The 25,032-nt window shown below is 41.2% G+C and overlaps 1 protein-coding gene across 1 annotated transcript; it reads left to right on the top strand.

The window, feature by feature from the left end:
• Positions 1 to 356: 356 nt before the first annotated feature.
• tent5ba (terminal nucleotidyltransferase 5ba) lies at positions 357 to 24,740 on the top strand. Its single transcript, XM_021596781.2, has 2 exons — positions 357 to 969; positions 22,018 to 24,740. Exons 1-2 carry the CDS (start codon positions 817 to 819, stop codon positions 23,047 to 23,049), a joined length of 1,185 nt encoding a protein of 394 aa, XP_021452456.1. The 5' UTR covers positions 357 to 816; the 3' UTR covers positions 23,050 to 24,740.
• The last annotated feature ends 292 nt before the right edge of the window (positions 24,741 to 25,032 follow it).

Genomic DNA, 25,032 nt, shown 5'->3' with positions numbered 1-25,032 from the left:
TTGTTCTATGAGATAATATCAGTCCGTTAACATGACCTTTATGAATTATGAAGCCTTTTATGTGCTTTATGTGCTTTTTTTATTACATTAATACTTACAAAATTAAGAAACAGTGACATTAGCTGATGAAGATTATCGCATAGGACTCAATGTACACGATCTCCTCAGCCTGTGTTTACAACATACCTTATTTTCTGCGTTTATCCAAAAACCCTACAGAAATGCATTTGTCCAACGAACCATGGCGGAGTTAGTGCCTTCAAAAATACTCTATTGCTCTCAATGTCGAACGCGCCCAATGTCTTGGGGGATATCAGTGAGTATGGAAAGGGGTGGAGGCTCTGGAAATGCGTCACTAGTACACAGGTTGTGCCAAACATTTCTCTGCACTGACTGGTGGCACTCGCAACAAGGCAAGGTCTTGATAATTAATGAGTGAACAAAAAAAATCAGAGCCTCTATGCAAATGAGGAGCCTTTATAGACCTTGGATGAGCTTTTTGGATAACGATTCGCTGCAAACTTGTGACTGATCAGCTTAACATCTGTGGATAAAGAGTTAAGCGTGTCTTGCATTTCAAACTTCAAGTATCTGACAGCAATCACGTCTTCATTACTTTGCTGAATGAGGAAACGGATACTGAACATTTGTAGGCTATTGGAATTTACCACGGTTGACCAAACTCATCCATTCATTATTCCCCCCTGCATTTTTAAGACGCACACCTCAACCGATTGATCCGGGAGTGATACAGCAAGATTAGACTACCGCATTCTTTCCAATATATTTTTAAACTCTGTTCAGTGCCACATCGCCATGTCAAGCGATACATCGGATCAGAGTAGGCGGTTCTGTGTGCTGTCTTGGGATCAGGTACGTCGTTTGAACTCAATCATCAGAGAAGCAATCCCGATTCACGGCCGCGGAAATTTCCCTACACTCTCTCTACAACCCCGGCAGATCGTTCAGGTATATCGCGTGCGCCACAACTTCTATACTGAGTATATGCTGTCTACTCTGAATCGCTTCATGTTTTGTGATGTACTGTTAGTATGCCAAGTATGCATGTGCTTTGTTGCAAATAAAATGTCCCTATGGCATATTAAAGTAGTCTATTCACCTATATTCTATTGAGTGATGGAGCCATGTCTCTGACCGACCTGGTCACAGAAGATGTATTATTCTGTATGTCAATCCGAGATACTCATTTAGTATGGCGTGTTACCTTTCGTATAGTATGCATTAATTTGTGGATGTCCATCACTCATTTTGTATGATACGATTTTTTTTTAAGTACAATATGTTACGAATTTGCGAAGCTTATGATATTACGAATTCTAGCTAGATGGTTAACATCAGTTAGGCTAGGAGTTAGGGTTAAATTTAGATTAAAGGGTTAGCCAAAATGGTAAGGGGAAGGTTTAGCTAACATGCAAAGTAGCTAAAAAGTAGTAAGTAGCTAAAGTTGCTAAAATGCTGAAGTTGTCCGTGATAAGATTTGCACCCGCAACCTTAGGGTTGCTCGACGTTTGCGTTTTTATGCCCACTATCCACCCCGACCAACCACCCAACATTAGTTCTTGCCATATGTTACGTTTGGTTACTTATCATACCAGGTTGAGTACCTCCGATTTAAATGTACTATGCATGTACGTCTAGTCTGAGACCAAACTGATGCCCATCATTCATATCTCTTCACTGTAGCAATAGTCATTCTCTAGTTCAGGTCAAAGTGTGAGCTGAACTCCAACCCTGCCCCATATAGGACCTTTACTGTTGACTTCCACTCTGTTCAGTAGTGAGCTTCAGTAGGTGTTAACCCATTAACAATAGCCATTGCGGTAACTCTTTGCAACAATTTAGATTTCTGTAACTGTATTTAAAGATAAGTAGCCTACAGCAATGTGCTGATTCATACAGTTAGTTAACAAAACAGGTCGCTTAATTTACCTTGCTGCTACAGTTTATGTCATCAAATCTCAAATCTCTCATCAAATCCCTTTGTCATCAGTCACCATAGTATATTAATTACCACTGATGAGTCACATTTGACTGGAAGTGTCTTGCACCATTATGGGTCTGTTTCTAATATCCTTCCAGATGGGAGTTTTGATATACTCCACTTTTCTGATATGCCTATTGACAATACCTTTCCAATTGACGGTGGCAGAAGGCTCGGTCATTTTGTATCATTAGAGAACAATGGCGGTCAATGCCAATTAAGATAAGGGAGGATGATTTTTGTTTTCATGAGCATATTACAGCATATTGGATGACTCTCATTCGTATTCCATTCACCCAGTTCAATGTAACATCGATACGTTTAGGCTACTACTTGATACTCAAATTTTCTCTATACCCATCATGAGGTTGCTACAACCTAGCCTATAAATGCAAGTTTACAACGTAGGTGCACACAGGTCGAGAGAGAAATTTGAGGTCACAGACAGTGACACATGGACAGACAATGAAATGAAATACCGTCGTGCACACTCTTGCCTGCATCTAGCTTATATAGTGTGTAATCATTAGTCCAACAGTTGCAAACGAGAGTTTCTATTGGACAAATTCAGGTATGTTATCCCCGTTTTGTTCCGTTTGCTTCCGTTTAAGAAACTTTTTCAACAGAATCAGCGGAATGAATACACCCTGAAACACAGTTCACTTTCATAGCAGCCACTTTGTCTTCCTCGTCACATCTATGCGCTCTACTCCTCTCACCTCTTCCCTTCGCTTGTGGACTTCAATGCACAACACATCAGCTGTATGGGATCAGGTGAAAAAACCTTTCCAAGCAGAACTGCTACACACAGCCTACATTGTTGTCACCATATTAGTTAAAGTGACGTCATAGTCAGCATATTCATAGTCAGCATAGCTAATAAAACTAACATGTTATTAAACCTGCTACAGTGTACAGTCAGAAAGCAGTTACACCGGCAGGCCCCGGTGGCAATAAGTTAGTAATACCAAAAGCTTACCTTGACTTGGAAGAGTTCCACTTTTGTGTTGGAAAGTCATAGCCAGCTAACTAACATAGTATCACTCTGTATGAGCAGGGTGTTTCAGTAGCCTTAACTAGCTAGCTGCATTTGCTAAGTAAGTGAAACTGAAAGTGGAAAAAAATAATCTTTCTTTATTTCTCTCTTGCTTCTCCTTAATTTTGGAAGAAATTAATTTGTTCAACTATTATCCTTCTCTCTCTTTGAGTCAACTACTCACCACATTCTATACACTGCAGTGCTAGCTAGCTGTAGTTTATGCTTTCAGTACTAGATTCATTCTCTGATACTTGATTGGGTGGACAACATGTCAGTTCATGCTGAAGGACGTCATCCGAAAGTTGTCATAATTACTGTGTAAGTGGCGCAGTGGTTAAGGGCGCTGTACTGCAGCGCCAGCTGTGCCATCAGAGTCCTGGGTTCGCGCCCAGGCTCTGTCGTAACCGGCCGCGACCGGGAGGTCCGTGGGGCGACGCACAATTGGCCTAGCGTCGCCCGGGTTAGGGAGGGTTTGGTCGGTAGGGGTGTCCTTGTCTCATCGCGCACCAGCGACTCCTGTGGCGGGCTGGGCGCAGTGTACGCTAGCCAAGGTGGCCAGGTGCACGGTGTTTCCTCCGGCGCATTGGTGCGGCTGGCTTCCGGGTTGGATGTGCGCTGTGTTAAAGAAGCAGCGGCTTGGTTGGTTGTGTATCGGAGGACGCATGACTTTCAACCTTCGTCTCTCCCGAGCCCGTACGGGAGTTGTAGCGATGAGACAAGATAGTAGCTACTACAACAATTGGATACTACGAAAAAGGGGTAAAAATTCAAAAAAAAATAAATAATAATAATTACTGTCTAAGTCTATGGAAGGGGTTGAGAACCATGAGCCTCCTAGGTTTAGTATTGAAGTCAATGTACCCAGAGGAGGACAGAAGATGGCTGTACTCCGGCTATATCATGGTGCTACCCTACAGAGTGCTGTTGAGGCTACTGTAGATCTTCTTTGCAAAATAGTGTTTTAATTATTTGGTGACGTGATTATATTTAGTATAATTTTATCTAAAAATGATCACTTTTTAAATGTTTTACCATTTACATTTTTATGAAATTGACTGAGGAGGATGGTCCTCCCCTTCCAGACAGTGGCTTGTGTTGTGTCTACCAAGGTGGTGCTGCTATCTGTACAGGTCTCTCTTGAAAAATAGATTTTATCTCAATGAGACTAACCATGTTAAATAATCTGGACTGGCCAGTACCCTGCTGTAACTCTCCAAAAAAAAAAAAAACATCTCCAGCCCCCGTCTGCTGGTTTTCATTAATGCCCCCCTCTACATCAGACATGTTCTTATGCATGGGATGGATGGTGGTTATGTAATTGAAAGATCATACCAGCTGGTTTAACAATTAACATTGATTTGACTGACAGTTATGTAGTTAGTCATGATTAATTAATCCAGGATTTTAGGATGTGGTAGTGGATATTTTCAACCTTTATGATAAATGCTTGATTGACTATGCAGGTGCTGTTCCATATTTTGGAACAGGGTGTTCCCCAGGATTAGTGAGAACCATATGTCATCTTCCCAGCCTGACTTTCATAACAACCCCATTTGCTTGCTGAAATAGTTACCAATAAACTGGACACACGTCAGTTCTGTTCAAACAAAAACTTCACATTTTACTCTATAAGCCTCTTCTGAAGAAAAGTAAGTGTAATAACAAACATGAATGAGTCTCTGAAGATCAGCTTGATTTTATGTTCTTTAAATAGGTTTAGTGTTTTTTGGACTTTCTTATGGCACCACTCATAGGAATAGAATAATTGTTACCCAACAGTGTTTTGGGAACATACGTTTGACAACATTTCTGCTGTGAGTGTTAACATACTATTCAAATAATGTGTTGACAATAGTGTTTGCGCGATATTGTCATCTGCTGTTGTCACTTGCCAGTCGCTATAGCATCCTCAAGTCAGGAACGTTCTCTTGTGATCAGTGGCGGTTCTAGCTTGTTTGGCTCACTGGAAATAAGAATTTGTTCTTAACTGACTTGCCTAGTAAAATAAAGGTACAATTAAATATGTCATCACACAGACGGCCATAGCGAAGGAGGTTTACATAGTTTACAGAGTGCATACTTCTCTGATCTGGAGAGATCGCAGGTAGTTGGTCAGAAGGTTCTGGAGGTCCTAGGAATATAGAGAGATGGATAGAGGTACTGAATGCAATTGAAAGAGCGAGTTAACATTTACATTGTTGATTATTGAGGACTACAAGGGTGCCTTCCAATCAGACACATGGATGCGTAAAAGACACAGCATCCCAATGGCGTTCAAAGTAGAGGTCGACCGATTAATCAGACTGGCCGATTAATTAGGGCCGATTTCAAGTTTTCATAACAATCGGAAATCTGTGTTTTTGGACACCGATTTGGCCTATTTTTTTTAAATATATATTTTTTTACACCTTTATTTAACTAGGCAAGTCAGTTAAGAACACATTCTTATTTTCAATGACCTAGGAACGGTGGGTTAACTGCCTTTTTCAGGGGCAGAACGACAGATTCTTACCTTGTCAGCTCACTGATTCAATCTTGCAACCTTAGATTAACTAGTCCAATGCTCTAACCACATGACTCTCATTGCACTCCTTGAGGAGCCTGCTTGTTACGCGAATGCAGTAAGCCAAGGTAAGTTGCTAGCTAGTATTAAACTTATCTTATAAAAAAACAAATCTATCATAATCACTAGTTAACTACACATGGTTAATGATATTACTAGTTTATCTAGCTTGTTCTGCGTTGCATATAATCGAGGCGGTGCGCATTCGCGAAAAAGGACTGTCGTTGCTCCAACGTGTACCTAACCATAAACGTCAATGCCTTTCTTAAAATCAATACACAAGTATATATTTTTAAACCTGCATATTTAGTTAAAATTGCCTGCTAACATTCATTTATTTTAACTAGGTAAATTGTGTCACTTCTCTTCTTGCAACAGAGTCAGGTTATATGCAGCAGTTTAGGCCGCCTGGCCTGTGTGAAGACTATTTCTTCCTAACAAAGACAGCCGACTTCGCCAAACGGGGGATGATTTAACAAAAGCACAATCGTTGCATGACTGTACCTAACCATAAACACCAACGCCTTTCTTAAAATCAATACACAGAAGTATATATTTTTAAACCTGCATATTTAGCTAAAAGAAATACAGGTTAGTAGGCAATATTAACCAGGTGAAATTGTGTCACTTCTCTTGCGTTCATTGCACGCAGAGTCAGGGTATATGCAACAGTTTGGGCCGCCTGGCTCGTTGCGAACTAATTTGCCAGAATTGTACGTAATTATGACATAACATTGAAGGTTGTACAATGTAATAGCAATATTTAGACTTATGGATGCCCCCCGTTAGATAAAATATGGAACGGTTCGTAATTTCACTGAAATAATAAACGTTTTGTTTTCGAAATGATAGTTTACGGATTCGACCATATTAATGACCAAAGGCTTGTATTTCTGTGTTATTATGTTATAATCAAGTCTATGATTTGATAGAGCAGTCTGACTGAGCGATGGTAGGCAGCAGCAGGCTCGTAAGCATTCATTCAAACAGCACGTTAAGGTTTTCTTCCGGTGAAGGAAAGGAGGAACAAAATACAGCGTGGTTATTATTAAACATCTTTAATAAACATAATGAACAATACAAAAACACTAAACGTAACGTGAAAAACCAAAACAGCCCTATCTGGTGCAAACAAACACAGAGACCGGAACAATCACCCACAAAACACTCATAGAATATGGCTGCCTAAATATGGTTCCCAATCAGAGACAACGATAAACACCTGCCTCTGATTGAGAACCACTCCAGGCAACCATAGACTTTCCTAGACTACTATACTATACCACAATCCCATAACCTACAAAAAAACCCAAGACAAAACACACCACATAAATAACCCATGTCACACCCTGGCCTGACCAAAATAATAAAGAAAACACAAAATACTAAGACCAGGGCGTGACACAGCAGCTCTTCGCTGTGCTTCAAGCATTGAACTACTTATGACTTCAAGCCTATCAACTCCCGAGATTACGCTGGTGTAACCGATGTGAAATGGCTAGCTAGTTAGCGGGGTGCGTGCTAATAGCATTTCAGACGTCACTCGCTCTGACACTTGGAGTAGTTGTTCCCCTTGCTCTGCAAGGGCCGCGGCTTTTGTGGAGTGATGGGTAACAATGCTTCGAGGGTGGCTGTTGTCGATGTGTTCCTGGTTCGAGCCCAGGTAGGGGCGAGGAGAGGGACGGAAGCTATACTGTTACACTGGCAATACTAAAGTGCCTATGAAATACAAATCGTATAGAGATAAATAGTCATATAAATACTATATTAACCTCAACCTAAAACCTCTTACCTTGGTATATTGAAGTCTCATGTTAAAAGGAACCACCAGCTTTCTTATGTTCTGAGCAAGGAACTTAAACGTTAGCTTTTTTACATGGCACATTATTGCACTTCTACTTTCTTCTCCAACACTTTGTTTTTGCATTATTTAAACCAAATTGAACATGTTTCATTATTAATTAATTTGAGGCTAAATTTGAGGCTACATTTTTATTGATGTATTATATTAAGTTAAAATAAGTGTTCATTCAGTATTGTTGTAATTGTCATTATTACAAATAAATTAACAAAATCGTCCGATTAATCGGTATCGGCTTTTTTTGGTCCTCCAATAATCGGTATCGGCGTCGAAAAATTATAATCGGTCGACCTCTAGTTCAAAGGGAGAGGTCAGTTGGGGAGAGGCTTGTGTTGTGCTGTCCGTCAGAAAAGTTGGAAAGACTCTCGTTCAGCCAATTAATAACGTAGAACAGCGTTTTCCCCGACCAAACAGCTGCATTGGACATGCGTTTTAGTTTGAAGGCAGCCTTACTCTGTGGTTCAAGTTGTATCTCATTTCCCCCTAAGTCCTCAGCCTCTCACCCTTGACCTTCCATTGACCCAGGGCCTCCTGCCAAACCCTCTGAGTCTCTTTGATAGGGAGTTCCTCCATGAGTAGACATGTTTATGGTGCATAGGGCTTCTCCACTCCTCATATTAGTGGCATATCTTGTATACTGAAGGAAAATGTAAATGCAACAATTTAAGATTTTACTGAGTTACAGTTCGTATAAGGAAATCAGTCAATTCATTAGGGCCTAATCTATGGATTTCACATGACTGGGAATACAGCTATGCCTCTTTTGGTCATATATAGAATACCTTAAAAAAAAAAAGCTAGAGGCGTGGATCAGAAAACCAGTCAGTATCTTGTGTGACCCCCATTTGCCTCATGCAGCATGATCCATCTCCTGGAAGAACTGGGACATTTTCAACTTCCAGGAATTGTGCACAGATCCTTGTGTATTATCATGCTGAAACATTAGGTGTTGGAGGCAGGTGAATGGCACGACAATGGCCCTCAGGATCTCATCACGGTATCTCTGTGCATTAAAATGGCCATCGATAAATTGCAATTGTTTGTTGTCCGTAGCTTATGCCTCCCCATACCATAACCCCACCACCACCATGGGGAACTCTGTTCACAACGTTGACATCAGCAAACCGCTCGCCCACACAATGCCATCCACGCGGTCTGCCATCTTCCCGATACTGTTAAAACCGGGATTCATCTATGAAGAGCACACTTATCCAGTGACGTTCGAAGGTTAACATTTTTCTACTGAAGTCAGTTATGACGCCGAACTGCAATCAGGTCATGACTCAAGGTTTGATTTTTCAAGAGGCTTTATTACTGCCACTTTAAATTAGTTTGGTACACATCCGGTGGATAGGGAGCCATTTATTATATTCAACATAGGAGGGCCAAGCACAGGAAGCAGCTCTTTCAGTAGTTTAGTTGGAATAGGGTCCAGTATGCAGCTTGAAGGTGTAGAGGCCAAGACTATTTTCATGAATGTGTCGAGATATAGTATTAAAAAACTTGAGTGTCTCCCTTGATCGTAGGTCCTGGCAGTGTTGTGCAGACTCAGGACAACCGAGTTTTGGAGAAATACGCAGATTTAAAGAGGAGTCCGTAATTTGATTTCTAATGATCATGATATTTTCGTCAAAGAATTTCATGAATTTATCACTGCTGAAGTGAAAGTTTGGGGATTGCTGCTTTTTAGTTAGCTTTGTGATAGTATCAAAAATACATTTAGGATTGTTCTTATTCTCCTCAATTAAGGATTAGGGTTAGGGCTCTAAGTACCATGCAGTATCGGTCTTTCCAAGCTAGTCGGAAGACTTCCAGTTTGGTGTAGCGCCATTTCTGTTCCATTTTTCTGGAAGCTTGCTTCAGGGCTTGGGTATTCTGTATACCAGTTTCTTATGACAAATGTTTTTTGTTTTAAGGGGTGCGACTGCATCTATGGTATTACGCAAGGTTAAATTGAGTTCCTCAGTTAGGTGGTTAACAGATTGGACTACAACAATGTCATTGGGTAGGCAGAGGGAGTCTGGAAGAGCATCAAGGAATCTTTGGGTTGTCTGAGAATTTATAGCATGACTTTTGATGATCCTTGGTTGGGGTCTGAGCAGATTATTTGTTGCGATTGCAGACGTAATAAAATGGTGGTCCGATAGAACAGGATTATGAGGATAAACATTAAGATACACAATATTTATTCCACGGGACAAAACTAGGTCCAGAGTATGACTGTGACAGTGAGTAGGTCCGGAGACATGTTGGACAAAGCCCACTGAGTCGATGATGGCTCCGAAAGCCTTTTGGAGTGGGTCTGTGGACTTTTCCATGTGAATATTAAAGTCACCAAAATATATATTTTTTATATTTGAATATGCCATGACTACAAGGTCCGATAGGAATTAAGGGAACTCAGTGAGGAACGCTGTATACGGCCCAGTAGGCCTGTAAACAGTAGCTATAAAAAGTGATTGAGTAGGCTGTATAGATTTCATGACTAGAAGCTCAAAAGATGAAAACATACTTTTTTTTTCTTAATTGAAATTTGCTATCGTAAATGTTAGCAACACCTCCGCATTTTGCGGGATGTGCGGGGGATATGGTCACTAGTGTAACCAGGAGGAGAGGCCTCATTTAACACTAAATTCATCAGGCTTAAGCCATGTTTCAGACAGGCCAATCACATCAAGATTATGATCAGTGATTAGTTAATTGACTATAACTGCCTTGGTAGTGAGGGATCTAACATTTAAGTAGCCCTATTTTGAGATGTGAGATTTCACAATCTTTTTCAATAATGACAGAAATGGAGGAGGTCTTTATTCCAGTAAGATTGCTAAGGCGAACACTGCCATGTTTAGTTTTGCTCATCCTAGATCGAGGCATAGACACAGTCTCAAAGAGGATAGCTGAGCTGACTATGCTAGTGGCAGACTCTACTAGATGGCAGGGTGGCTAACAGCCTGCTGCCTGGCCTGTACCCTATCTTATTGTGGAGCTAGTTGAGTTAGACAGGGCACTACATTCATAGATAAGATGAGAGCACCCCTCCAGCTAGGATGGAGTCTGTCACTCCTCATCAAGCCAGGCTTGGTCCTGTTTGTTGGTGAAGAGTGCCAATTATCTACAAATTCTATATTGTGGGAGGGGCAGAAAAGTTTTCAACCAGCGATTGAGTTGAGACTGCTGTAGAGCTCATCACTCCCCCTAACTGGGAGGGGGCCAAAGACAATTACTCGATGCTGATCTTTCCATCTGATTTACACGCTGAAGTTATGTTGCGCTTGGTGACCTCTGACTCTTTCATCCTAACGTCATTGGTGCCAACGTGGATAACAATATCCCTATACTCTCTACACTCACCAGTTTTAGCCTTAGCCAGCACCATCTTCAGATTACCCTTAACGTCGGTAGCCCTAACCCCTGGTAAAGAGTGTATGATCGCTTGATTATTATTTTTTAAGTCTAATACTATGGGTAATGAACTAGGGTGTTCTCGGGAAATGACTAGGGTGTTCAATTTGTCAGAGCTAATGGTGGGAGGCTTCGGCGTCTCAGACCCGGTAATGGGTGGAGGAGAGACCAGAGAAGACTCGGACTCTGACTCCGACTCGTTGCTTAATGGGTTGAATGTTTCTGTCGGCTGAATGAGTGACACCGGTTGAGCATTCCTACAGTATTTCCTTCCAGAAGCCATGAGAAAATTGTCTAGCAGCGGGGACCGTGCGAGAGGATTTATGCTACCATCTGTACTTATTGGTGGCACAGACGCTGTTTCATTCCTTCCTACACTTAAATGTCCCTTTCCTACACTTAAATTACCCTTGCCTAAACGATTGCGTCTGAAGCTGGGCTTCCTCGCCATAAGGCGATCGCTCTCCTGTATATTATGAGTACAGCGACTGCATTTAGAAAGCATAATGTTAATGTTACTAGTTAGCTTCGGGTGGTGGCGGTCGTGTAGAACCATGTCCAGATAAAGTGTCCGGGGTGAAAAAGTTGAATGGAGAAAAATAAAAAATATTAAACGGTAATTAAAAAGTAAAAATCTTAAAGTTGGCAGGTAGCAAAGAAATGTTAGCAACAAACCGCACAGCAGCACGTAAACAAGTTTACAAGTTGTGACCGGAAATGACGATAAGGAAAATGATGTTTAAGATGGTTAAACTAGCAAATATTTTATTTGTTTTCTCCTCTCATTTAAAGCTTCCTGATTTTTAAGCTAGCCAGTTGATAGTAATGCTAGGATGAATGTCATTACACTTCTTTGGACACTGTGTTATCAAACCTCCAAACAAGCTTCAATGCCATACAACACTCCTTCCGTGGCCTCCAAATGCTAGTAAAACAAAATGCCTGCTCTTCAACCGATCGCTGCCCAAACCCTCCCGCCCGACTAGCATCACTACTCTGGATGGTTCTGACTTAGAATATGTGGACAACTATAAATACCTACAGTTGAAGTCGGAAGTTTACATACACCTTAGTCAAATACATTTAAACTCAGTTTTTCACAATTCCTGACATTTAATCCTTGTAAAAATTCCCTGTCTTAGGTCAGTTAGGATCACCACTTTATTTAAAAAATTTGAAATGTCAGAATAATAGTAGAGTTATTTATTTCAGCTTTTATTACTTTCATCACATTCCCAGTTGGTCAGAAGTTGCCATACACTCAATTAGTATTTGGGTAGCCTTCCACAAACTTCCAACAATAAGTTGGGTGAATTTTGGCCCGTTCCTCCTGACAGAGCTGGTGTAACTGAGTCCGGTTTGTAGGCCTCCTTGAGTGGCACACGCTTTTTGATGGCCACTCCAATACCTTGACTTGGTTGTCCATAAGCCATTTTGCCACAACTTTGTATGCTTGGGGTCACTGTCCATTTGCGACCAAGCTTTAACCTGACGGATGTCTTGATGTTGCTTCAATATATCCACATAATTGTCCTTCCTCATGATGCACCAGTCCCTCCTGCAGCAAAGCACCCCCACAAAATGATGCTGCCACCCCTGTGCTTCATGGTTGGGATGGTGTTCTTCAGCTTGCAAGCATCCCCCTTTTCCCTCCAAACATAACGATGGTCATTATGGCCAAACAGTTCTATTTTTGTTTCATCAAACCAGAGGAAATTTCTCCAAAAAGTATGATCTTTGTCCCCATGTGCAGTTGCAAACTGTAGTCTGGCTTTTTTATGGCTGTTTTGGAGCACTCGTTTCTTCCTTGCTGATAATGATAATGTCGATAAAGGACTCGTTGTACTGTGGATATAGATACTTTAGTACCTGTTTCCTCCGGCATCTTCACAAGGTCCTTTGCTGTTGTTATGGGATTCATTTGCACAGTACGTTCATCTCTAGGAGATAGAATGTGTCTCCTTCCTGATAGGTATGACGGCTGCGTGGTCCCACTGTGTTTATACTTGTGTACTATTGTTTGTACAGATGAATGTGGTACCTTCAGGCATTTGAAAACTGCTCCCAAGGATGAACCAGACTTGTGGAGGTCTACAATATTTTTTTGGCCGATTTCTTTTGATTTTCCCATGATGTGAAGCAAAGAGGCACTGAGTTTGAAGGTAGGCCTTGAAATGCATTCACAGGTACACCTCCAATTGACTCAAACGATGTCAATCAGAACCTTCTAAAGTTGTGACATAATTTTCTGGAACCTTCCAAGCTGTTGAAAAGGCACAATCATCTTAGTGTATGTAAACTTCTGACCCACTGGAATTGTGATAGTGAATTATAAATGAAATAATCTGTCTGTAAACAATTGTTGTAAAAATGACTTGTGTCACGCACTAAGTAGATGGCCTAACCGGCTTGCCAAAACTATAGTTTGTTAACAAGAAATTTGTGGAGTGGTTGAAACACTTAGGTCGGAGTCATTAAAACTAGTTTATGTAAACTTCCGACTAACTATAGGTGTCTCGCTAGACTGTAAACTTTCCTTCCAGACTCATATTAAGCATCTCCAATCCAAAATTACATCTGAATTGGCTTCCTATTTCGCAACAAAACCTCCTTCACTCATGCTGCCAAACATACCCTCGTAAAACGGACTATCCTACTGATCCTTGACTTCGGCGATGTTATTTACAAAATTGTCTCCAACACTCTACTCAGCCAATTGGATTCATTCTATCACAGTGCCATCCGTTTTGTCACCAAAGCCCCATATACTACCCACCACTGCGACCTGTATGCTCTCGTTGGCTGGTGCTCGCTTCATATTCGTCACCAAACCCACTGGCTCCAGGTCATCTATAAGTCTTTGCTAGATAAAGCTCCGCCTTATCTCAGCTCACTGGTCACCATAGCAACACCCACCCGTAGCGCGCACTCCAGCAGGTATATTTCACTGGTCATCCCCAAAGCCAACACCTCCTTTGGCAGCCTTTCCTTACAGTTCTCTGCTGCCAATGACTGGATTGAATTGCAAAAATCACTGAAGTTGGAGACTTATATCTCCCTCACTAACTTTAAGCATCAGCTGTCAGAGCAGCTTACCGATCACTGCAGCTGTACACAGCCCATCTGTAAATAGCCCATCCAACCAACTACCTATCTCGTCCCATATTTGTTTTTGTGCTTTTTTACACACCAGTATTTCTACTTGCACATCCTCATCTGCACATCTATCACTTCAGTGTTAATTGCTAAATTGTAATTACTTCGCCACTATGGCCTATTTATTGACTTACCTTCTTACTTAATTTGCACACACTGTATACAGATTTTTTCTATTGTGTTCTTTACTATACGTTTGTTTATCCCATGTTTAACTCTGTTGTTTTTGTTGCACTGCTTTGCTTTATCTTGGCCAGGTCGCAGTTGTAAACTGCCTAACTGGTTAATCGGGATAGCCCCCCTTTTTTTAAATTTTCGCCTAAAATTACATATTAAATCTAACTGCCTGTAGCTCAGGCCCTGTAGCAAAATATATGCATAGTCTTGGTACCATTTGAAAGGAAACACTTTGAAGTTTGTGGATTTGTGAATTGAATGTGGGAGAATATAACACAATAGATCTTGTAGAATAATATACAATGAAAAAAACAACATTTTTTTTCTTCCTACAACCATCTTTGAAACGCAACAGAAAGGTCCCAAATCTAGCCATCACTCTGGTTGTAATTCTGATGGTGTCCACAAGAGGGCAGCAGTGTATGTGCAAAGTTTCAAACTGATAACTTGAAGTAGGAGCAAGCTACTTGACATTTAGAGTGAAGTCACCCAGGTACATTTGGGCTAATCGTGAAGGCCACATTTACATTTGCATTACATTTATCTGTAAGAATGTTGTCAAATCTGTATACTTAGACTTTGATTTAGCTCTTCCAGTATTAATAGCCATATTGTAAGTTCAACATTAGCAAAACACCCCGTTTTCAAAACTTCATAACTCTCCATATTCTTGCAATTTTTGTCTAAAAGGAAAAGGCTTGCTGTCAAAGGTCAGCAGCAACATTTTGCGACAGATACGGGGTTTCCGCATAATACCGCAAAGCCCAGCTCATTGGCTATCTAGCTAGCTTTGTTTGACCCTGATTGGTGCTTATTTGACAAAGTTAGTCAATCAAGTGAAGACCGCCTGTGTCATTAGGCGTCGCTCTCTGACCAAATTTGGTGTCCTATAGGATATACTACTCTCCTCATGATATAGTGAAGTCTGGTTACGTTCTAGGATCTCTGAGGAAAAAATAAATATGTAATTTGACTGGTTGAAACAACGTTTAGGGTAAAATTTTCAGATTCCCTTCTTTGCAAATTGAATGAGTGGAAATACAAAATCGATCGTGCATGCCATATGGACCTTTTTTATGGATCTGAAAAAGGATTTTATTTTTTATTTATTTATTTATTTTTATTTTACCTTTATTTAACCAGGTAGGCAAGTTGAGAACAAGTTCTCATTTACAATTGCGACCTGGCCAAGATAAAGCAAAGCAGTTCGACAGATACAACAACACAGAGTTACACATGGAGTAAAACAAACATACAGTCAATAATAAAGTATAAACAAGTCTATATACAATGTGAGCAAATGAGGTGAGAAGGGAGGTAAAGGCAAAAAAGGCCTTGGTGGCAAGGTAAATACAATATAGCAAGTAAAACACTGGAATGGTACTTTTGCAATGGAAGAATGTGCAAAGTAGAAATAAAAATAATGGGGTGCAAAGGAGCAAAATAAATAAATAAATAAATAAAATACAGTTGGGAAAGAGGTAGTTGATAGGGCTAAATTATAGGTGGGCTATGTACAGGTGCAGTAATCTGTGAGCTGCTCTGACAGTTGGTGCTTAAAGCTAGTGAGGGAGATAAGTGTTTCCAGTTTCAGAGATTTTTGTAGTTCGTTCCAGTCATTGGCAGCAGAGAACTGGAAAGAGAGGCGGCCAAAGAAAGAATTGGTTTTGGGGGTGACTAGAGAGATATACCTGCTGGAGCGTGTGCTACAGGTGGGAGATGCTATGGTGACCAGCGAGCTGAGATAAGGGGGGACTTTACCTAGCAGGGTCTTGTAGATGACATGGAGCCAGTGGGTTTGGCGACGAGTATGAAGCGAGGGCCAGCCAACGAGAGCGTACAGGTCGCAATGGTGGGTAGTATATGGGGCTTTGGTGACAAAACGGATTGCACTGTGATAGACTGCATCCAATTTGTTGAGTAGGGTATTGGAGGCTATTTTGTAAATTACATCGCCAAAGTCGAGGATTGGTAGGATGGTCAGTTTTACAAGGGTATGTTTGGCAGCATGAGTGAAGGATGCTTTGTTGCGAAATAGGAAGCCAATTCTAGATTTAACTTTGGATTGGAGATGTTTGATATGGGTCTGGAAGGAGAGTTTACAGTCTAACCAGACACCTAAGTATTTGTAGTTGTCCACGTATTCTAAGTCAGAGCCGTCCAGAGTAGTGATGTTGGACAGGCGGGTAGGTGCAGGTAGCGATCGGTTGAAGAGCATGCATTTAGTTTTACTTGTATTTAAGAGCAATTGGAGGCCACGGAAGGAGAGTTGTATGGCATTGAAGCTTGCCTGGAGGGTTGTTAACACAGTGTCCAAAGAAGGGCCGGAAGTATACAGAATGGTGTCGTCTGCGTAGAGGTGGATCAGAGACTCACCAGCAGCAAGAGCGACCTCATTGATGTATACAGAGAAGAGAGTCGGTCCAAGAATTGAACCCTGTGGCACCCCCATAGAGACTGCCAGAGGTCCGGACAACAGACCCTCCGATTTGACACACTGAACTCTATCAGAGAAGTAGTTGGTGAACCAGGCGAGGCAATCATTTGAGAAACCAAGGCTGTTGATTCTGCCGATGAGGATGTGGTGATTGACAGAGTCGAAAGCCTTGGCCAGATCAATGAATACGGCTGCACAGTAATGTTTCTAATCGATGGCGGTTAAGATATCGTTTAGGACCTTGAGCGTGGCTGAGGTGCACCCATGACCAGCTCTGAAACCAGATTGCATAGCAGAGAAGGTATGGTGAGATTCAAAATGGTCGGTAATCTGTTTGTTGACTTGGCTTTCGAAGACCTTAGAAAGGCATGGTAGGATAGATATAGGTCTGTAGCAGTTTGGGTCAAGAGTGTCCCCCCCTTTGAAGAGAGGGATGACCGCAGCTGCTTTCCAATCTTTGGGAATCTCAGACGACACGAAAGAGAGGTTGAACAGGCTAGTAATAGGGGTGGCAACAATTTCGGCAGATAATTTTAGAAAGAAAGGGTCCAGATTGTCTAGCCCGGCTGATTTGTAGGGGTCCAGATTTTGCAGCTCTTTCAGAACATCAGCTGAATGGATTTGGGAGAAGGAGAAATGGGGAAGGCTTGGGCGAGTTGCTGTTGGGGGTGCAGTGCTGTTGACAGGGGTAGGAGTAGCCAGGTGGAAAGCATGGCCAGCAGTAGAAAAATGCTTATTGAAATTTTCAATTATGGTGGATTTATCAGTGGTGACAGTGTTTCCTATCTTCAGTGCAGTGGGCAGCTGGGAGGAGGTGTTCTTATTCTCCATGGACTTTACAGTGTCCCAGAACTTTTTTGAGTTAGTGTTGCAAGAAGCAAATTTCTGCTTGAAAAAGCTAGCCTTGGCTTTTCTAACTGCCTGTGTATAATGGTTTCTAGCTTCCCTGAACAGCTGCATATCACGGGGGCTGTTCGATGCTAATGCAGAACGCCATAGGATGTTTTTGTGTTGGTTAAGGGCAGTCAGGTCTGGGGAGAACCAAGGGCTATATCTGTTCCTGGTTCTAAATTTCTTGAATGGGGCATGTTTATTTAAGATGGTTAGGAAGGCATTTTAAAAAAATATCCAGGCATCCTCTACTGACGGGATGAGGTCAATATCCTTCCAGGATACCCCGGCCAGGTCGATTAGAAAGGCCTGCTCGCTGAAGTGTTTCAGGGAGCGTTTTACAGTGATGAGAGGAGGTCGTTTGACCGCTGACCCATTACGGATGCAGGCAATGAGGCAGTGATCGCTGAGATCTTGGTTGAAGACAGCAGAGGTGTATTTAGAGGGGAAGTTGGTTAGGATGATATCTATGAGGGTGCCCATGTTTAAGGCTTTGGGGAGGTACCTGGTAGGTTCATTGATAATTTGTGTGAGATTGAGGGCATATCTAACAACTAAACTTAATATTATTTCTGGGACCCTTGGGATGATAAATCAGAGAAAGATTTCAGAATGTAAGTACACATTTCAACTTCAGAGGTGAATTTATCAAACCTGTCGCCGTGAAAAAAGTGTTTTGTTGTTAGGAGCTCTCCTCAAACAATAGCATGGAATTTTTTCGCAGTAATAGCTACTCTAAATTGGATAGTGCAGTTATATTAACAAGAATTTAAGTTTTCAGCCGATATAAGACACGGTCATGACACACGGCGCTCCATGATTTACATTTGGCGGAACTCTTATCTCTAAGATGTAATAAAGGTGAAATAAAAATAAATATATATAAAAATGAGCTGCTGTCAATTTAATCTGAAATGTACCATTGTTAAACAAATTACCGTTACTTTGTAGACATGACTTCTCCTCTTCAAGCTACTTCCTTAGATTTGATTGATGGAACAATCCAGCCAATGGTTGCAGCAATACTGCAAATATTTTTATACCAACGTACAAAACTTTCTATAAGCTTATGAATCTCTTGGTAACGTGACAAGTGTGTGCAGATAAATCTGCAAGTGTGTTTTTGATTCACAGCAGAATATTAATAGTTGTAAATGGACTTCTGCAAATCTTATTGAATGTCATGTTTCAAGTTTGTGACTAGGGATGCACCGATATGACATTTTTGGCTGATACCGATATCCTCCTTGCCAAAAAAGGATAGAGATATTTTAACATTTTAGCGGCCTTTTAAGCATTCTAGTAGACTGAAATAGTTTAAACACACACGCACTCTGACCCAAAAAGTTATACGTAAATGCCAACAAATTTTGGTTACTACAAGTTTTGGTTATTACATGATTCCATATGTGTTATTTCATAGATTTGATGACTTCACTATTATTCTACAATGTAGAAAATAGTAAAAAATAAAGAAAAACCCTGGAATAAGTAGGTGCCCAAACTTTTTACTGGTACTGTTGTTGGAAAAGTTATGATTAAATGACTGAACAAATCATTTTAAATGGAACTGTAACTAAGTAAAACTTATACTCTGTTTTATTATGTCTGATTAACAATATGAGTTCATAAGAAGGGATTGTGAGACACGGACAAGGAGTAATTCAAGTTAATGAACACCATTCCAACTAGGAAGAAACGAATGGGTTGTGGACTGTGTAAACACATAAGGTCGTTAGCTTATGGTTGAACCTACGGAACTGAGCTCTGGGGTTTTTAGATAAGACAGTGAGTGCATTCCTAAGTTTTCTGTTAATTAGAACTGTCAGCTCAGTGTTGATCGATAATGTTGAGGGGTCAAAAGTTACCTGGGAGTGTGTTAGTAAGTTAGAATGAACTTTTCACCTCACTTTGTCCCGGTCGAGAGGAGGGGATTCTGTTTAGCAATGAAATGACATCATGATTTGTATATAAACTGTTGCTCGTGGTAAAGTGGCAGCGCGCTCCGAGAATAAATTCTGTTACCTATTATTGAAAAGACACGTCTCCATCTATTTTATGCAAACAAGAATCTTACAAATTCTCATAAAATAGATTAAGGGTTTTCAATTAATGAAAGCACATTGGCATAATTAAATTACACTAGCAACTGTATGTAAATTTGCTTTCTGTATTACATTTTCAATAAATGGGTGAGAAAAAGATTATATTAATTCATTTGAATTCAAGCTGTAACCCGACAAAATCTAGGGGTATGAAGTCAAGAGGTATGAAACATTTCTGAATGCACTATTAAGTGTTGAGTCTAGTTTCACAGCATCTGTAGTCCCTGTCCAATTGATAACTGTAATCTGACTGGACACTGCTACTTTGTTGCAAAAAGCAATATAAGGCTACTGATCAAAAAGTTACTAAGAATTTAATATCATTTGGCATTAAGGTGACCCACACCATTCAATTAGCTTTAATTATATACATACCAATCATGGAGCCCATGTCTGTCTTTGCTGTAGAGCCCATGATGTATGTCTATGCGCTTAGGGGTGTACTGTTGAATGAAACTGCAGGCCTTTGTCTGTCTGCAGCCTAACCCATTATGTATAAATAGAGGCAGCTTATGATCTGATGGACATGATGAGAGTGTTAATTACTGTCAGACTGACACTAATCTGTCAGGACGAGGAGATTTGAAGGCTGCAATGGGAGGAGGTAGGGAGGTAAGAGTTGGAGAGGTGTTTTGCTAAAGTGTGATGCAAGTACTTGAGATATAATATGTGTAGGATCTGTACAATAGGTTAGTCCAGTTTCCAGTTGTATTTAAGATTGTTTGCTCTTTGATATTTTTTAAGGAATTTTTTTTCTTATTTACAACTGAGACCTGGCCAAGATAAAGCAAACCAGTGTGACACAAACATCAACACAGAGTTACGCATGGAATAAACAAACATACAGTCAAAAACACAATAGAAAAAAAGTCTATATACTGTGTGTTCAAACGGCGTGATGAGGTAAGGCAATAAATAGGCCATAGTGGCGATGTAATTACAATTTAGTAAACTAACACTGGAGTGATAGATGTGCAGATGATGATGTGCAATTAGAAATACTGTTGAGCAAAAAAGTAAATGAGAAAAGATTGGGGATGAGGTAGGTAGATTGGATGAGCTATTTACACACCTATCAGTGTGTGGGCTTTTTATAAACATTAGCTAAAATGATTAATTCTTAAATTAAAAGTTTCTCTGTATTTCATTGCATTTTACTGCATATTGTTACATGCAAAATCAGTTAAAAAATGTATGGTAGAACATGGTAGTACAGCCTACCATGTTCTACCATAATTTTTTTAAATTGGTGAAATGTAGACTACACATTTCCTAGCATCTAGCTTACATATCTGCCTGTGCTAAAGCCTTATTGAGAGTGTTGAGGATTCTGACTGAAAGCTGTGATCACTTTCAAATGCAAGTTACACCGATTCTTAACCGAAAGAGCTCTTTGGATTTTAAGAGTAAATTACATGTTTCCTTTACATGCACGAACTGTGCATTTTAATGGTGCCAACCCACCAAGTGGATTGAGTTTAGCTTTAGAGTGTGCTGTTAGTGCCACATCTTTGTATTTCCTGAGGTCTTCTAGACACACTTTCTCAGTGTGACTGCCAGTGTCTGTTAGCGTGCCATTCCTACCACTATCTAACTATGGAGCATAGACCCAGTGATGTCAGACTTGGGACACCCTCTTCACAGATGATTGTGGCGGTCTCTTTGCTGAACTGGTCCTGCAGATCACCGGGCCTCTGAAAGTGAAACCTTTGACCCAACGGTTGTGGAGATTGGAGCAAGATTTTCTCATTGTCTGCTCCACTAGGGCCTATGCTAAGGCAAGCGCTTACTACCGGTGTGAATCGCAGTGCAGGGGTATAAATCCTATAGCACTAACTGCTGCCGTCTGGGTTGTGTTCATTAAAGCATGCAACAGAAAGCGTTTGAAAAAGTTTTGCAATGGAAACCGAAAATTCGTTTTTCTTATTTAATTTTGTTCCTACTGAACATGGCCCTTGTGAAACAGGCATGACCCAGACAGTGAGTCAGATCCTCAGTGAGTAGTCCTAACTCTTCTGCTATCCTTCTGGGCCTGTTAGTTTCCATTCAAACTGATGGCGGTGATGATTAAATGTATTTTCGTGAGCAGTGTATTGATCTCTGCCTAGTGCTTACACAGCCTATTGACTTTTCCAGAGGCCCATGTTGGAACTTATTGAGAAATGTCTCAAGATGTTTACTTGAGTCTTTGCACGTCCGTGTGTGTGTGTGTGTGTGTGTGTGTGTGTGCTTTGGTTGAATAATGTTGGCAAGGAGGAGGCAGGTGGTCTGGCACATAACCAATTACATTTATATTACTTCAGAAATGTATTTTTTGTAATTGAACATAAAAATGAAAAGCGTTTGAGCGTATGTCTAATACATACTCTGTCTCCTTTACCCAGGTGGTGCGGGCGCGGCTGGAGGAGAGGGGCGTGTCAGTACGAGACGTGCGGCTGAACGGCTCTGCAGCCAGCCACGTGCTCTACCAGGACACTGGCATGGGCTACAAGGACCTGGACCTGATCTTCGGTGTGTCTCTGAAGGACGACCAGGCTTTCCGGCTAGTCAAGGACGTGGTAATGGACTGCCTATTGGACTTCCTACCAGCGGGGGTCAGAAAGGAGCGCATCTCGCCGCTGACCCTTAAAGAGGCCTACGTGCAGAAACTGGTGAAAGTATGCAACGACACAGACCGCTGGAGCCTCATCTCACTGTCCAACAACACGGGCAAGAATGTGGAGCTCAAGTTCGTGGACTCTCTCAGGCGGCAGTTTGAATTCAGTGTGGACTCCTTCCAGATTGGCTTGGACTCGCTGCTGCTGTTTGACCACTGCTCAGAGACGGCCATGTCCGAGAGCTTCCACCCCACCGTGATTGGGGAGAGTGTGTATGGGGACTTTGAGGGTGCCATCGGTCATCTGTGTCAGCGGATCATTGCCACGCGCAGCCCCGAGGAGATCCGAGGCGGGGGGCTACTTAAGTACTGCCACTTGCTGGCGCAGGGGTTCAGGCCCATCTGTGAAACAGAGATGAAGGCTCTGCAGCGCTACATGTGCTCGCGCTTCTTCATCGACTTCTCTGACATCTGCGAGCAGCAGCGTAAGCTGGAGGCCTACCTGCAGAACCACTTTGCCGGCATGGAGCACAAGCGCTATGAGTGCCTGATGACTCTGCACCAGGTGGTGAATGAAAGCACTGTGTGTCTGATGGGCCATGAGCGGCGCCAGACGCTCAGCCTCATCTCTATGTTGGCGCTACAGGTGCTGGCTGAGCAGAACGCCATCCCCACGGTGACCAACGTCACCTGCTTCTACCAGCCCGCACCCTACGTGCGTGACATCAACTTCAGCAATTACTACATAGCACATGTGCAGCCACAGCCACCGCTAGTTCACTACAGTAACTCTCACCATACTTGGCTGCACTGTAACTGAGCTAACAAGCATGTGCAGGGCAGAGGTGGATGTGGATGTGGCATCCAATGTTTCTCTCCATTGGGTTGGAGCTGCGGAATGGCAGCATTGCTCTTTGTCTTTCAAAATAAATAAATAAACTAAGCAAATGGAAATGTGACTTGACTGAAACGATCCTTTACTGCTGTATGATTTTAGCCAATCTTCTCTCAACAATTGTATTTCTCCTCACACAACGTTTGTTAAGTTGACGGTCCTTTTCACATGTAACAAGAATGTTGAAGTAGTTCCTTAAGTGAGAAAGAAATCTTAGATTTTTTTTAAATAAGAAAATAAAAACATTGATTTTGGAAGAAACAAACTATGAAGCTTTATTTTCAGACTGCTGCTTCAGTTATTTTTTAAACAACAGTTACAGGACCAAATATGTATTTTGTTCAGAACAGAAGGGATTATTGTGATTCCAAGTGCCTAAAATGATCTGAGCAATTTTCAAAAATGCCTCTGTAAAGTGAGAGCTGTGTTTTTTTTTTTAGGGGTTTGTGTTGCCTAGATTACTCCAAATCTCTTTTCAGGAACAGACATTCATCTTCATGCGATTTTAAATAAATAAAAAAAAAAAATATCCTCGTGTTTTTTAAATTCTGAAATATGTGTATTATAAGCATAGCCTGTGTAAATGGGAAAGAAAGGCCTTGATATTGTTGGGTTCTGAGAATATGAAATATACTTATTCATGTCACTGAGGGAGTGCTGAGGTTTAGAGTGTACACCAGAAGGGAATGGTTATAGGAGGAACGTATATAGTGTGCAATTAAGCTTGGAATGTGGCAGGCATTGGGGAGAGAGCCATGGATTAGTGATGGAGGGGGGTTCAGGTCAGGTCACATTAAGGGAGAAATAAAAGTTTACAGGATCCATAAACTAGTATCACTAGTGTCCTCCCTAGCAGTAAAGAACGATGTTTGTACCGATGTGTAGGAGTGCTTGTGTACATATCAGTGCTTGTGTGAAAATGTTTTTGTCTAATGCAGCTGCATTGATCCTCTGGGAAGAATAAACTTGGGTAAGCTTTCATAGTGTCTGAGTTTTTTAGTCTGAGAATTAGAACCTAACAATACCAAAATAGCTCCTAGTTTATGGATCCTGTCATCTGTTGTACATGCATCTTTAACTACCCATAAAGGGATAGGATTTCTACACCATAAAAACTGTGGGGACTGTAAGTTGCTCTAGATAACAACAAAAATGCAGCTGTCCACCCTTTTAAGAGGGTAATGTAGCTATGATTATCTTGATGACATACTGACAACTAAGACAACCCAGACCAGTTCCAGGAATTAGCCTGTGGAAAAACATAGTGTCTGTTGAGTGAGTGCCACTTCTTAAACTGGGCTTGTAAGATCCATTACAATCTGAGGACATGAACCATAAGAAGGCCTTTCTGAAGCACAATGGCCTCTCTCTGGTGTGATACTAAAGCTTTGACAAAGGCTGGTTTGTTCTCCCACCCATGTTGCCAGTGGAAACTGAATCCTATTTGCTTGAATAACGCCATATCCATGTTATTTTGCTTGTGTATATATCAGAATATGGTTGCGTCACTGGTTGAGTGGCCAGCGTGGATTAATACATGGTAAAATGTGGCGGAGGGAGTGGATGCCCATCTGGAATTGTCATTTCCTTTCACTTGCTTGATTGATACTTGGGAGCATACATTAATGGTAACATTAAAAACTTACCGAACATTACAAAGTGCAATCATAATGTGCAATCATTTAGCTTAAATGATCCAAATCCAGACATTCCCGAGAAGATGTATTCAGTTTAGCATGCATACACACATAATGGTACTCAAAATGTCAGTGCATGGAACGTGATGTAGCTTCTCTCTTGCTATGTCGCTGCCATTTTATTTTCTCTCCAACAAATCCAAAAACAACACATTGAGCTACAGTATACATGAGTAGTTTATATTGGTCTTAATGTGTACCAGTCTGCTTA

The sequence above is a fragment of the Oncorhynchus mykiss genome, chromosome 3 (genome assembly GCF_013265735.2).
Source record: "Oncorhynchus mykiss isolate Arlee chromosome 3, USDA_OmykA_1.1, whole genome shotgun sequence".
In the NCBI taxonomy this organism is placed as follows: domain Eukaryota; kingdom Metazoa; phylum Chordata; class Actinopteri; order Salmoniformes; family Salmonidae; genus Oncorhynchus; species Oncorhynchus mykiss.
The sequence above is the reverse complement of the archived record's forward strand: the minus strand, read 5'-3'. Positions and strand labels throughout refer to the sequence as shown.

What these genes read in the sequence shown, in the direction of transcription:
- tent5ba (XM_021596781.2), top strand. Translation starts at nt 817, where the DNA reads ATGTCAAGCGATACATCGGATCAGAGTAGGCGGTTCTGTGTGCTGTCT. An exon ending in AACCCCGGCAGATCGTTCAG is followed by an intron (nt 970 to 22,017) that starts GTATATCGCGTG and finishes TCCTTTACCCAG; the next exon opens with GTGGTGCGGGCGCGGCTGGA.